Source organism: Podarcis filfolensis, assembly GCF_964270895.1.
Source record: "Podarcis filfolensis genome assembly, chromosome: 2".
Lineage (NCBI taxonomy): Eukaryota > Metazoa > Chordata > Lepidosauria > Squamata > Lacertidae > Podarcis > Podarcis filfolensis.
Window position 1 is genome coordinate 36,655,600 of NC_139605.1, and position 16,063 is coordinate 36,671,662.

Below are 16,063 nucleotides of genomic sequence, written 5' to 3' on the forward strand. Positions count from 1 at the left end.
TGTTTTTCAGAATATAATGGACATTATGTTTTATTTTTTAAAATAAAAATGGATTTTACACCCACCCCACAGGGCTCAAACATCCAGCCAGGCACATTTTGTAAATGTCTTCCAAAGGTACCCCTGACCGTTAGGTCGTCACAGACGACTCTGGGGTTGTGGTGCTCACCTCGCTCTATAGGCCAAGGGAGCTGGCGTTTGTCCGCAGACAGCTTCCAGGTCAGGTGGCCAGCATGACTAAGCCACTTCTGGCGAACCAGAGCAGCACACGGAAATGGCGTTTACCTCCCTGCCGGAGAGGTACCTATTTATCTACTTGCACTTTGATGTGCTTTTGAACTGCTAGGTGGGCAGGAGTTGGACAGAACAATGGGAGCTCACCCCGTCGTGCGGATTCGAACTGCTGACCTTCTGATCGGCAAGCCCTAGGCTCTATGGTTTAGACCACAGCGCCACCCGCGTCCCTCTAAGTGGTGTATACATTTTATGAAATAAATGAAATGAGATAGCCTGTGAAACTGGGTCCTATCTGGCTGACCAGGGGTGGTGTGTCCCATTTCGCAGCTTGAGGCAAAGTGAGAAGTGGCACCCTGCCCTGCCACTGTTCCCACCGTCATCTGGTTATCCAAGAGGATACAAGAGCAAGAAAATACTTTGAAAATTATGTTTAAGTGGCAGTAGACCCCACTGCAGTTTCCCCATACGAATCATAAGCTTTTCCCAAGTTGCTGGAGAGGGTGCAATGTTCTGGGATACCTGATCCATACGTAGTGAGGCTGTGTCCTGATGCAATCATTTTGCCAAAACATGCTTTCTCTGAAATTCCTATTATAACCAATCACAATTTGATTTTGAATCCTAAATTAGCACTTCTTGTCACTTGAGAGCAGCTCTTAACTCCAAGGTTCCATCTCACGTGTCTCTTTTCTCTTAGCTACAGCCAGGATAGAGAGAAAGGTAAACGGTCTATCTACCTTGCCAGAGGAAAGACGACAAATGTGGCAGGTCCTGAAGTATGCCAAATCTAGGATGGAAAAGGCTGTCAGATTAGCCAGTGTTGCATAGATCTTGTGTGATAAACACAGATGGTAGCAGCCACTGTATTGGCAAGTCTTCCCTAGATAAAATCCCCCTGTGACATGTACATCCTTTCCTTTTTCCAAGGATCTCCAAGAAGATTTCAGCCTTAAAATTACACTGAGAGATAGTGTAGGCTGACATCGGTTTGCCTGAGTTAACCCAAGGTCCTCTTAAAGCTCCCCTGTGGGCAAGGAGACTCGTTGCCGAATCCCAGAGATGCAGCCGATCACCACCATCTTAGGATTCCCCCAACCATCTTAAGGCACCAAGTCTGAGCTGAACGAATGCAGCTTTGAGTTCCTTCTCTCCAAGTCACGATCATGTGACTGCTTCATTGCCTACCCAGCCCTCCAAGGTCTATTGCAAAGAGTCAGTGTTGGAAAGGGCTGTGTGTAGACAACCACACTGGAAAACTTTGTACCACTTATCCTTTGTACCACTTATCCTGTGTGTGTGTGTGTTTCCCAACTGTGCTCTGGAGCATTTGTGTGGCCACATGAATTTTGGGTATGCACATAGCACAGCAGATGGCCACCAACAGGGCTTCATGTGACTGGAGCGTGCAACTTTAAAAAAAATCACTTGGTATATGATGTGAAGAAGTTTATTGGAAGACAGATAGGTGTGGTTAGGGTTCCTGGGAGGTGGAAAGTTTGAAACCCGCTGCTGGGGCAGCACAGAACACATTGTTTTGTATACAGTAGGTCTCAGCTCGAATTTCAGGCATCTCCAATGACAGGTTTTTAGGCAGCTGGGCTGGGAAAAAGACCACTGCTTAAGACTTTGGAGAGCCTCTGTCAGTCGGAGCAGACAGTACTGAACTAGATGGACCAATTTTGACTCGCTAGACAGCAGCCTCGTATGCAGTCAAAGGACTTGATAATGTAAGCACATGGCCAAAGGAAAAGGCCACACAAACTTTGACAAAAATCAACTTTTCGTCATGCTACTTTGGCTCCCTCCCCCATTTCCGGGTTGGATATTCCTTTCCCTCACAGGACCAAAACAGCGGTTGATAGCTCGAATATCGTCACACCATTGCGTTGGTTCCCTGCCCAAGCCCTCCCTAGACAACCTTTAGAAACACTGAAGTCACGCAGCACTTAATATCTGAGGTCTTTATTTAATTTTATATACAGTGTAAGCCACAGACAAGCCTGTGACGATCAGACAAGACAAATGTCAATCCCTCTCAACAATTAGCAGCTTAAAATACCTATAAACTACAGTGTTACGTTCACAAGTGTCATTTCTGTAACTCTTCCTCCTGTGCAAGTGAGTTTTTAGTTTTATACTTCTTAAAAAACCACACTTACAGCTATGTCAGTTGCCTACTGATGCACGGTACCACCTGGCATACACAATACAGACACACAGACCTCTTTTAGCCACATTCAGAATTCTCTTAGAAACTGGCAAGCAATCCAGCAAGGGCAAAACACCCGCCTCCCTCCCTCCGTCAGGAGCTGGCTTCTTGGTTTCTACTGCTTGCAGCTTTCATTTCTTACAAGTCCTACCCCCACCCCATGTAGAAGAAAGATCATGACCCAGCTGGCCAATGCACGAACCTACAGACCTCCTCAACGACATCAGGTTTTTAGGTGTCCACAAAGTTGGAATAAACTAATTAAGTAATCACTGTGAACACAATGTTATCACTTGAGGATACGCTCAGAACATATGAGGCATCATATGCAATGGTGGGAGGTATGAAAGAAAATCAAAACATGGTTAACTTTTCACTTTAGTAAAAAAAAAAAAAAGGCAAATAGGGTTCTTTCCAACCATGTTGTACTCAGAGCAGAGCCACAGAAATTTACAGGCATAGTTAATTTATGCCCATGAATTTCAGTGGATCTACTCTTGAGTAGGACTGAAAATGTTTCATGAAGCATGGTAAGCATGTTAAAATATCACATCTTTCCTTCAAGGCAGTCTGCTACATTTATTCCTTTTTGTGATCAGCTGATATGTGATTAATATATTAAACACTTCACCCTCTCCAAATAAGAAATTATATGGAAAAATAATTCTGTAACTCAAGGAGGTCCACAGCAGTAAAAAGAGTAATAGTAAGAGTAATGTTACACACACACACACACACACACACACACACACACACACTCATTCACTGGCAGACACTGCCTTTAAACAAGTCATCCAGGAATGCTTCACCTTCAAGAAAAAGAACACAGCACTTGCAAATGGGATGGGAGTTTTAAAGCTAGTTCACATTTCTGAAATAATTAACATCTCTTAAACAATTTGATGCAGCCACAGCCCTTCAGACCAATGGTAGGGAGAAAATGTATGATCTGCTAACCAAAATAAAATAAAGTAAAAATACAAATGGCAAAATGACAAGACAGGAGTCAGGTTAGGAGAGTTGACAGATAAGATTCAACAACACAAAGCACTTTTGGCAATCTTTCAGAAATATGATGGTATTGAGAATCACTTATAACTGTAAGCCAAAAGACCTTCACAGAACAGTCCTGGAGATCAGGGGTTCTATCAATCATTTTCCTTCTGGTAAACAGGACAGTTTGTTTATGGTACACTCAGAATTCAGAAACCATAAATGCATTTTTACAGGGGATGGAATTAAGCGCCACCCCCTCCTTTTAGACTTTAATGAGTAATGAGTAACAAAGTGCTCATTCATCATCCACTTTGTATTGGTTTGTATCCTGGGCTAAACAAATCTACAGTGAATTCAGAGTACCATCAAAAACCTGAAGGAGATGCCAGGATACGAGTTCCTGGAAGAGGCTCATTTCAAGCACTTCAGAATGCAGACCAAAGCCTGCCCTTGTTGCTTCCTTTAGTATTTTTTTTAATGAAACACCATGAAAATTGAGAAAGGGTGGAGAGTCGGATGCTATATCAAGTAAAGTGGGCATAAACTTAAGAGAGATTCTTGTCATGGCAGATCAGTATAAATGGGAATGGGAATACTAACAAATTCATTCTGTATCTGCAAGTCTAGGGAAACAGGAATGTTTGTTTATTTATTTTTTGGCTTGAGTCTGTTGAAACTGGCAATTCCTTAGAAGGACAAGCAGATATTTGCTCAGTGACAATGAGGTGTAATGTTATTAGATTGAGGAACCTGAGTATATAAAGAGCCGTGAATCTGAAAAGTAATACGCTGAATCTCTTGAACCATGACTAGGGCAGAGGGAAGGTTTCTCGCTGCTGGAAGATAGCAATCAGAAATCAAGTCCCCTTCAGGAAAGCAAGGGAAATGATTACGCAGTTCTAGAGGATAAAGCCCTAACAGCAAGAGTTCCTGGACTTCATATTCCACATTATTTCAGGTCACTTGGGCATTGTTAATTTCTTAAGATGCAATACTGACCAAGGGTACGTTACAATAAATTATTGAATTCCAACGATGTAAAACAGATTTTTAAAAAACAACGAACTTGTTTCACAATGAGTACAGTGAGCCAGAATTAAGAATGAATCTGAATTCCAGAGATATAAACCCTATTGGCCAGTGTAAAAAAGAAAAAGGCTCCTGAAAGAAACATGTCACAGTCTTGTTCCAGTCCCAGGACCAGTTCACATGTTTCCAAAAAGGAAAGCAGAGAAACAAGCGGTCATTTCTTATGACACTTCTCCCCTAACTGCATGTCTTGCCCAGGACAACATTCTCTCTCTCTCCCCCTCTGGGACATAATCTTGACAGTCAATATGAATGTGGGTGGAGAATGAACCAGCACAAGCCATTGGCAGTTACACTTCCCCCCATTTCTTGGTAATGTACAACCATCAGTCAGTAAAGCTGTACAATATATTATTACTTATAGAGGGAAGGAGACTCTCTCCATCAAATACTATATGAGAACAAGATGCACAGAAGGGCTCTAAACACAAAAAACCCCACCAACAGTGAACACTGCCAGCTTGCTAACAGGATAACTTTGGTTTCCATTATCAGGGGTTTATTTGAACAGTAAATTAAATCTGGGAATATCTAAGGGATTGGCCTTTTGATCTGATGTTTCCTTAAGTGTTTACCCTTCCGTTAAAGATACAGGGCAACTTTCAGAACAGACCTGAAGTTGACTGGATGTAGGCTATTCAGCCACAAGCCTAGCTTTGGTATGCAAGAATCTAAACTGAAAATATAAAACCTATGGACTATCCGTGAGATTACGACTTCCAAGTACCAATTTTATTTTCGGAGCAGAACTTCAGCTCACTCACTTGGCAGTTTCAAAAGTTAGTTTTCATCTCTCCTTACGTCAGACAAGGATTTCTTTACTCCTTTACTGGAAAGTATTCAGTTCTCTATATGTAACAGACCTGCCCGCCACACCTTTTAAAAGAAAAAGACACTATGCGAAGACTAAGAGGGAGGAGAGAGAGCTCTCTTTGTGATGCTGCAAGTTAGGGAGAATACAAATCACACCTGAATAGGTCTGCACTCAAGATGCACTTGAAGCTGTTTCCTGCCTTCTCCAAAACTGTTTCAGGATAAGACAGCTCACACTTATTCACACATTTCTTCATTTCAGAACATCACTTCTTTATTTTAAAGGAAAACAAAGAGAGAGAGAGATGATGACCCTGCCCACCACTAAGTTCAAAAACAACCCCCAATAAGAATAATAAAAAATCCTATTAGAAACAATAAGGAAGCACTGAGAGTTTGAGTATTACACTCTTCAAGTATGCCATTCGGATTTTTAAATCTGTGACTATACATATATTAAAAAACCGTAAAAGTGCGACCAAGGGCATTTGCTTAAAGTATTTAAAGGGCTACTTCAAAATACTGTAGTACAACTGTGCAGTAACTATGTCTGGCATAACTCGTCCACTTCATATAGCTAGCCAAAAAGTTTAATAGGCCTTGCAGAAAGAGGGTGGTTAGCAGAAGAGGCCAACTCAGCAACAGATCCAGGGACTTCCATGCATTGCACTGGTCTTCCATTAGAGAAAGCCACCCTGAAGCTATACATTCGGACATGGAATGTGGTCAGGTTTCACAGTAGCATTACGGGATCGTCACGGTGTCACTGTGCACTAGATTAATCTTTATTACGCTTTATGTAACTGTCTTCTCCTCTCCCCCAACAGGTTTAGTACAGTAGTTTGCCATAATTTAAATTGCCCATTGGTGTGCTCCAAATTGGTGTTTTATTTTTGTACATTTAAGGAAACTTATTTGCATCCAAAGAGAACCATGCTACATAAAAAGTATCCAGGATTTTTTTTTTTTTGCCAAAAAGAGCTCTTGAATAAAATCTAAAAAATACTATTGCCAATGTGTCTCATAGAGAGAAAATGTTATTTTAACTGTAAACAAATTCACACTCTGACACTTTAAAACTTCAGCAGAGGAAGGAGTGGCTGATTAAGCTTTGCCATGCTCACTTGCCAGAGCAAACCGGAGTGGGTAGGGCAACAGCCAGCTCTTCTCGACATCATCTAGGGGGAGAAAAGAACCGTTCCAAGTAGCCAGTGATGGCGTCCCAGTGCTTCCACAAAAAGGCAACGAAGACCACTATAAATAAAGTGCTGAACGTCCTGCTGCGAGTTTTCATGAGGGGGACAACACAGTTGGCCACGGTGGAGACAAAGACCAACAGAACGGCCATGACAGCCAAGAGGATGTTAATTAGTTTGCCCAGGAGGTTTCTGGCAGTGGCATTTTCAAGACCTTCCAACTGGACAACTTGCTGCTGTTGCTGCTGCAGTTCCATCTTTGAGATTCTGGTTTGACATGCCTCCAGTGCCTCCTGTTGAGAGTAAGAGAATGAATCAGTAACTGCACAACACCTTATCTCATGCATATGCATGTTGGTTTCATCCAAAAATGGGGAAGGGAGAGAGGCTGGCCTTGTTCTGTATTGCTTCCTACTCCAATGGGTCAAAAACTGCTGTGGGTTCCTGGACACATTTGGTTGGAATCACGCCAATCTGCTGACAGTGGGATCAGGTGCCAAGGACACGGGTGAAGAACTGGTTTTGCATATCCTGAGTCTAAATAAAGTTTGGGAGTTCAATACCTCAGGCATTCCTGCAGCCTTACTCACACTGCACAGGATATGAGTAACACTTGTTGGATTCATGTCCTGTAGCAAAAATTCCCTTCGTGCTGCATAGTGCATACAGGCAATTCGCAATGCAAACAAGCAGATCCAACCACAATGCAAGTTGCTTATTGCATTTACAACAGTACTTTCACAAGCCTTGGTGGCATGATAGATTCAGCCTCAGCAATAGTAGAGGACAGTGGATCCTACCTGTTTTCCATTTCATGCTTTCATATCACAGGCCACTGTTATAAACAGTGCAACTCTGGGATTGAATGAAGAGACATAGCTCTTCAGGAAAGGTAGACTAATGCTAGGTCCCAGCTCAATTTCAGCTACCTGCCTGAACACCACCCCACACATCCCAGCATGAATACTTGTGTCTCCACAAGTAAACTCCAACAATGGTGGCAGTTTATAATATAAGTGCTCCAGACACTGATGTTTAATTTATGCTGAAGTAGCAACAGTACAGCTAGTGAAAATTGTTTATTATGATGATGATGATTACCATTTTTATTACTATTATAATTACCACTGAACCAGAAGGGGTTGAATGCACCTCTCTAATTTAAAATCAACACCCTAAACCTACACAGACAGAGGGCCTTCTCGGTAGTGGCACCCGCCCTGTGGAACGCCCTCCCACCAGATGTCAAAGAGAAAAACAACTACCAGACTTTTAGAAGACATCTGAAGGCAGCCCTGTTTAGGGAAGCTTTTAATGTTTAATAGATTATTGTATTTTACTATTCTGTTGGAAGCTGCCCAGAGTGGCTGGGGAAACCAAGTCAGACGGGCGGGGTATAAATTATTATTATTATTATTATTATTATTATTATTATTATTATTATTATTATATTATTTACACACCTGGACAGTTTATGTGGCAGAATTTTGAACACTGTTTCCCCCAGCTGGAATAATAACAACAACCCTGTAAGGGATTACTTTGGCTTTATAACTTGGGTGAATGTGAAACAAGTAAGAATGTATTTCACTGTGGTCAGGCAAGGGCTTGGGTACTTGTTCTTGGTGTTTATTTTGCAGCTGCAACTCTCCAAGTTCAACTTTTCAGACTTCTGAATTTCAAATACTTGACATACCCAGACCAAAAACTTCCCCCTCAAAACACATCCTTATTTGGGAAAGAAAAATGGAATAGGTTGCTTCCTGCAAGGCCTGAGAGGATATACAAAGCCAGCTACTGTTTTTAATTCAACATTTGTGCAGATAGGATTCAAATTAGTGACAGACACATCCTGCCATCAGCTAACTGGGGAAAATACTATTAAAAAAACTCTTATGCTTCACAGTGCAGCATTTTGGCACCAACACACATGGAAAAGCTTTATTATATCTTCCCTCAAATATGGAGGCAAACTCTCATTTGAACTTTTGAGAGTACTGTAGATGGTTAACTGGCTCCTGTTAACAAAGACTCCTGCAGTAAAAACAATGAGATAAATGTAATTCAGAATACAGGGCACAAAATCTGATTCCACTGTTAATGGGAATTAAAGTGGAAACTGAAACAGCTCAATAGTTAAGAAAAATATAATCAGTTGACCATTTTCAATTTGCTTGTCACTTTCACCAACCTGGATGTCTCTGGCACGTTCATAAGACTGATAAGCTATTTTTTCCTCCATGCTGGCCAATTCCTGCTTTAAATTAAGGATCTCATTCTGGTGGAGCTCAGTCAGGTCATTCAGCTGCTCTTCTAGCCGTTCACATCTAGAACAGAGAAATATGGCCGTCAAACATATTTTAAAAGTATCTACTTTGCATTTCTTTGCAAACTCAGGCTCAAAGAGATGACCAACCATTTTGAAAACCAGAGTTGGTAGCAGTGCTGGATTTAGGGTGGTGTGGACAGTTCCCCCAAACAGGGCACTGAGCTGAGGGGATGCGAAATTTTGGCCTCACTCAGGGCGCCATATTACCAAAGACTGGTGGATTCAGTGTGATGGCAGGAAACTTAATACATATTCCCACACCCGTGTAGGTGTTAAAGTGCTCTAAGACGGTAAAACTGAGATTTTCACTGGTAAGCAGCTAAATCTACCTCATTTGAAAGTCCTGTAGATTCTGCATGTTTTATGGACTTTTAAAAATGCAGCTTTAAGCTTATAAAGAAAAGCAAGGTTTAAATTTCAAAACAAATTAAATATAGGAAAGTGTATCCTGGAATTCAAGGGTTTCGATTTTCTTTGTGTAGTTTCACATCAGGCTTTAAATTTACTGCTGTTCACATGCACATGCTGTTCATTATGCACGTGAGCATAATGTCACGTGGGAAAAACGTAAGTAGGTAACCTTGCACAACTATAATAATATACGTTCAAAAGGAATCCTGGGTTGCCTCATCAACTGTATTCTTGCTCTGACAGGGCTATTTAACATTCTTAAACTCTAATCAGATTCTATAGAAGTCTGCCCTTCGTGACTGTTTTGAGGCTGCTGCAGCAGCTGGTACAAAACATTATGGATGGTTTCTGGGCCAGGAATCACTTCACACCAACATTACAGCACATATTAGTGGGCTTTCTATAGCCTTCTAAGCATAAATTTAAAGGCACCCAGTATAATGAACTCAAATAAGGGCATCTCAAATTGTAGGAAGTGCCACAGAGCTGTCCAAACATGTTCGCATGACAAGGGCCTTTTCTTATTTCTGGGGCTGGTTTCCTTTTCATGACAGCACACTGTTACTGTTATGCAGCCCCTTTAAGAGACAGCCTCACTTGCTGCCTCCCCTCTATGCAAATATATGCTGCCTAGGTATGTATACTAAAATGGAGGAAAAAAATACATGTCCAGAGTTAGCAATTGGTGTGATACTCTTATATTTGCAATTATAAAGGGGGTCGGGGGAGGGAATAGTACTTAAAAGGTAGCATTAGTTGAGAAGTGGATCCCAAAAGGTTGAGTAGGTTTATATGCAGTTTTCACTGGAGAACATAGTTTACAAGGGAACACTTTGCCACATTGCCTTGGCAGTGGAGAAAGGTTGATTCTGCTCAACATCTTTGAAACATTCAGAGGGTCCAGGGGCAGAATTTGGATTGGGGGAAGCATACCAAAGAAAACACTCTTTCCAAGCTAAGCACGCTATTTCCTCTCACCTATGGGTGATAGCTTCATGACAAAGGAAGGGTGATTTTGCTCAACATCTCTGCATCACAGGTGCTTTCACAGAGCGAGTGAGTATAAAGGATAGAAGGAAAATCTGGCTCAGACAAACTGACACTAAAAAACAAAATTTGGCACTGAGTCCATCTTCTCACCATAGCGTGTAAGAGAACCTTAAGGAGGCTGGCACCTTGTAATCTCTGGATGTGGAAGAGCCTCCTTACCCTTTTCCTGCCCAGAAATGTCTTCTGTTCACTGGACAGAAACTAGCCATGCTTGCCTGCCTTTTGCCAATTAAACCACGTTGTTACCTTCTCCTACCAGTGATACTCTTCAACAGCAGAGGAATGGACACATGTACAATCTTCATTAGGGAGGTTTGGGGAGGGATTTGCAGAAAAGGCAGGGGTTAGTCCAACCTGTCAGTATTTTTCTTTAAAGGCAGCAAGCCTCTACCTTGAGTAGAAACCCTCAATGACCCTACAGCACCCTCAGAGCATGCAGGCACTGAAGCTTACTAATATAGAGTGGTATTTTGGGTTTATTGTGTCCTATATTGTGAGATTATTGTGTTTTTGGAAACAGTACCAAGGGGATCAGTTATAAATGCCAATAGGACATTTTTATAAAAAAAATTCTGCAATTTTCAGCTCTCTCCAAGGCCCTGTATCAGAGGGCAAAGAATAATACCAAATATGTAACATGTTACCATGCTATCAAAACATTCCTTTATTTGTGGTGCCTCACTCAGGGAATTTTCTTCCTAAGAGGCTTGCCTGGGGCCTGCATTAATGTCTTTTTGGTGCCAGGTACAGCCCATTTTATTTTCCCATGCTTTGAATCTGATGAGATACTTTAATCCTTCTCTTGTATTGATTGTTTTATAACATATTTGTTTTTTTCTGCCTTGGATATACCTGCTGAAGGGCAATATCAATTCATTAAATGAACTGAAGGTATATGGGCTGAGCACTGTGATGTTATTCAGAGCTGCAATCCCACACACATTTAAGTTCTTTTGAGCTCAATGGGGCTTACTGCTGAGTAGGTAATGCATGTACTGCAACTCCCTTAACATTCTGAATTTTAACTGACATTTTTGCAGTACTCTGGGTGCTTACTGCCTGGGTTCCGCAGCATACGTAGATATTTGCCCATGATCTAATAGTTGGGGGCGATTTTAATTTGCTGCAGTGCAAAGAAGGCTTGCTGCCTCTGAAGGGGTGCCCAATTTTCTCTTTAACGATGAAACATCCAATGCTCCCTTTAGATGTCACAGCACTGCTATGGGAAGCTCCTGCAGCACTGCTTTAACATCTATAGGATACCCAAGACGCAAATTGATTGGAACATGCCATAACGATTTTTTTAAGCTGGTTGTTTTGATCTAGCAGTAAGAGGTCTCAAACCCAGCATTTCACTTGAATCGTAGAATGTGGAGTTGGAAGGGACCATGAGGGTCATCTAGTCCAACCCCCTGTAAAACAGGAATCATTTTGCCCAACTTGGGGCTCGAACCCATGACCCTGAGATTAAGAGTCTCATGCTCTTACTGACTGTGCTAGACATCTGTTTTGAAGTAGCAAATGCATTGCAGAGTTTAGAAAAGATGAGAGACAAAGTGCGAGACTGGTTACACTATGCTCAGATTAAAGAAGTGTTTAAAAATGACAAAAAGCTAGGATTCCAAGTGGAAAAGTCAAAGTTAGAAACTGAACTGTTAGAACCTAAGACTAAGGTACTTTCAAGAATGTATAACTTGCTGCTGAAATGGAACACACATGACGAAATGGTAAAATCAACAATGATAAAATGGGCGCAGGATATTGGGTATAATATTATGTTTGAAGATTGGGAAAGGTTGTGGACCTCTGGGCTGAACTTCACTGCATGTAATGCGTTGAAGGAAAATGTGATGAAAATGATGTATAGATGGTACATGACCCCTGTTAAACTGGCTAAAATATACCATTCGTCTGATAGCAAATGTTGGAAATGTAAGGAAAATGAAGGAACATTTTTTCACCTCTGGTGGACCTGCCCTAGAGTGAAGGCCTTTTGGGAGAAGATATATAATGAATTAAAAAAGGTGTTTAAATACACCTTCACTAAGAAATCAGAGGCCTTTCTCCTGGGTATTGTCGGCCAGAGTGTGTTAAAAGAGGACAGAACATTTTTTTTGTACGCAACAACAGCAGCAAGAATATTAATTGCCAAGAATTGGAAAACTCAGGAGCTACCCACTGTGGAAGAATGGCAGATGCAACTGATGGACTATATGCAATTAGCCGAGATGACCGGCAGAATTCGAGACCAGGGAGAAGAAAGGATGGAAGAAGACTGGAGGAAATTTAAGATTTATTTACAAAAATATTGTAATTTGGCTGAGTGCTGAATTGGATGCCAGTGCAGACAATTGTCTACCATTAAATTAGATTTAAGGTTGAATTATATGTCAAACCAAATTAAGATTACTAATTAAGATGAATTAAATGATAATTTGTTTGAAACTAATTTAATAATGATGTAAGTGTATGCGGGAGGTGTGGGGGAGTCCCATGTAACAATTGAGAGATGTTAAATGAACAATGATAAGTGCTTATCTAATATATGCTTTATTTGAAAACTTTAATAAATATATTATAAAAAAAAAAAAAATGAAGTAGCAAATGCACACCCTTGTATACAAAAATAAAATAAAAAATATCGTGTGTGTGGTACAGGATGTGCCTGTATATTTTGTGGTTAGCATAAGTACCCACTGTTCTAAAGCTCCACATAATATGCATCACTTTTTACATCATGATTTCAAATTGAGACTATAAGAGAAGTCTCCAAAACAAAGTTCTGCATATCACAAGCCAGCAAAGCACTAAATGACTGGTCTCAAGGCTATCTTGGTAGACTAGAATTAAACAGCAACAGAATGGAGATCAAAGGGATTAAACTGAAATACAAATGCAGCACAACACACTAATTGAGCTTCTAAGATGATCCCATGAAGACTGGCAGCCTGTGAGTGAACGGAGTGCATCTAAGCTATCTAAAGTTATTTTTCGCTCTGTAAAGAAAGCTTCAGGCATAAATTGTAACAAGAGAGACTCAGTAGAAACTGATGACAGCACATAAAGTCCTGTTTTATCAAGTAAACATCAGCTATATTCTCAAAGCTATTAAGCAACAGGCTATTTTGGAGTTTGGTCTCACTGATAAAGGATCGATTGCAAAAAGAACAGACATGCAGATAGAGCTGGATTACCAAAGAGGGAAGTAAAAGGAGCGGCTAATCAGTCTGGACTATGAGGCCACATCAACTGCCCAATGGACAGGAGGCACAGCTTCTGCCAAGGCTTCTAATAACTTCTGACACTACAGCACAGGGCAGAAGTGACTTGCAGAAATCATATTGTCATCAAAAAATGCTGGCCGGGTGGAATGGGAGGGGGGAAATCAGAAGATGAGACAGCTCTAGCAGCACCAAGTCTCAGCGAACAAAGGCAACTAACTACACTACCATCAGCAAGAAGGCAGGCTGCAGACAAACAGGGAATGATAAATAAACTACATGCAACACCAACTACTCTAATTAGAGCAGGGATCGCTAACACGGTGTCCCCTAACGATCACAGGACTCTAATTCCCATCAGCCCCAGCTAGCATGACCAACGGACAGGAAACTGAGGTCCAACCATCTATGAAGGTTACCACACTGGCTACCACTGCATTAGAGAAATAAAATTTCGTACAGGAAACGGAACCCTTTGGTGTAACCCCCTGACTTTCATACTGGGGACTTTCATACTTTTTAAACACAAGAACGGAGAAATGCCTGCCTTGAACTCCCATACCGGTTCCACCTATGGCCTTCAGCAAACTATCATATGCTTTCTTGGCATCAGTTATCACTTCACCAAGGCCAAGGGAGAGCACCATCTTTTGGGTGTCTTAAAGTGGATTTTACTAATCCCTCAGCAAGGAACCTTACACAGTAAAAAGGGCAATGAGAGCTAACGAATAAATCTTTTGACGCAATGCTCTTTGTTTTATCTTCAATGCTTTAATGGCAGTAACAGCTACAAAAGCTGCCAGAAAGGGAACTTCCATACTACTGAGGGGAAGGAGGGAGAGGGAAGACAGTATGATTTTAGCTTTATAGTAAAGGAATGCAATTAACCTCCTTTCTGATAGGAAACGTAACTATTTATATAAGCAACTTTTCCTTATAAACCATCTGCCAAAACTCTGTGTCTAGCTACAGAATCTTCCTGACAGAGGGGCTCTGCACACACACACCTAACTCAGACGTGTGACTGACATAGGAAGTTGCCTTATACGGAGTCAGACTATCTAGCTCAGTATTGACTGGCAGTGGGTCAGACTGGGGTCTCTCCCAGTCATATCCCGAGATGCTGGGGGCTGAAGCTGGGACCTTCTGCATGTAAAAGAGGTGCTCTACTACTAAGCCTAGGCCCTTCTTCTCATTTTATAGCGCATAGGAGATAATATATATTTGACAAGTGTGCTTTTTTTCCTCCTTGCAGCTTAATGCTACAGATATCAACTATAAACTGAACTAGTTTAGCACATAAAAACAAAGAATAGCAGAGAGGGGTTGGAGATCTTACAGCATTAGAAAATTACAATTCTCAAGATTGGGGGCTATGGTGCTTAAACCAGTTTAAGAAATTTGGTGTAGATGTACGTTACAACAACCAAATGCAAAGTGAGTGTTTAAAAATCATGAATACATTCCCTCACCCTAGGGAAAAAAAGAGTCTAGTCATAGGAACATCTGAAAAAAAACATCTGGGAAAGGGCCACAGCTAGTGGAAGAGAACACAGATTGCATGCAGGAAACTGTGGCTTTAATTAGTAGCATTACTAGTTAAAATCACCTTAAGTAGCAGGATTAGGAAAGACTTGAGATCCTATGAGCCACTTCTGGGAACAGGTAACAATGGCCTAATGAGTGTATACCAAGATGTCTAAAAGCTAGTTTCATGTGATACAGAAGGGTGATGAGGAAGAACTCTTGGGATAATGTTGTTATTTTGCAATCAGTTAAACATCTCTTTGATTGCTTAAGGATAATGATATTTTAACACTATCTTTAAACCCAATGAAGCAGATATAACCTCAAAGTTACAAATACAACAAAGGGAATAAAAAATATACACTCTGTGCTTCATTGTCTGCAAATGGCAAAAAAGCAGTCAAAACCAATTAGTGCTACCTAAAGGTATATCATATCCTAAGACCCATATGCCAAATTATACAGTAAGTTATTTTATTCAATAATAAAACACGGCCCACTCATGCTTGCTCTAAGGCTGAACAAATACTATCAGCATAATATTGTATAATTAGGGCCCTCCCAATTTCAATATGGAATCATGGACCAACAAATCCAAATATCTGACTTATATTTTTTTTAATATGTAACTCAAGGTACAACTTTTTGGAGGCAACAAAAGAACAGCAACTACCAATATCATAATACTAGACAGGGTGAAGTATTCTCCAAGATTTGGTGGCCCTGAAGCTATCACATACTTTTAGAGAAGCACAGCACTGAAGCCTGAAAAGTGCATTTTGTTAAGTGTTGGGTGACCAGTATTACAACTACTGCACTGGCTCACAGCTTACAGAGTAAAGTCCTAGCTTTGGCCTTTTTTTCCTTTTTTTTTTTTGCAGCCATAGAACATTCTTGCTCCTAGAACCCTCTGGCTTCCACCCTCTCCCTCTATGTAGATCACTGGAAAAGGCTGTGCTCAAAAATCCCTCATCCATCAGGATGA

The 16,063-nt window shown here is 41.0% G+C and overlaps 1 protein-coding gene across 10 annotated transcripts in view; it reads right to left on the bottom strand.

Moving 5' to 3' along the window:
* Positions 1 to 2,183: 2,183 nt before the first annotated feature.
* Positions 2,184 to 16,063, bottom strand: part of TMCC1 (transmembrane and coiled-coil domain family 1) — a 107,141-nt gene continuing 93,261 nt past the window's right edge. For all 10 annotated transcript variants that reach the window (XM_083602733.1, XM_083602727.1, XM_083602730.1 and 7 more), the window contains 2 exons: positions 8,732 to 8,867; positions 2,184 to 6,833 (listed from right to left, as the gene is read on the bottom strand). In XM_083602733.1, coding sequence (XP_083458859.1) covers positions 6,519 to 6,833; positions 8,732 to 8,867 — 451 coding nt within the window. In that variant the 3' untranslated portion in view covers positions 2,184 to 6,518. The remainder of the gene's footprint in view (positions 6,834 to 8,731; positions 8,868 to 16,063) is intronic.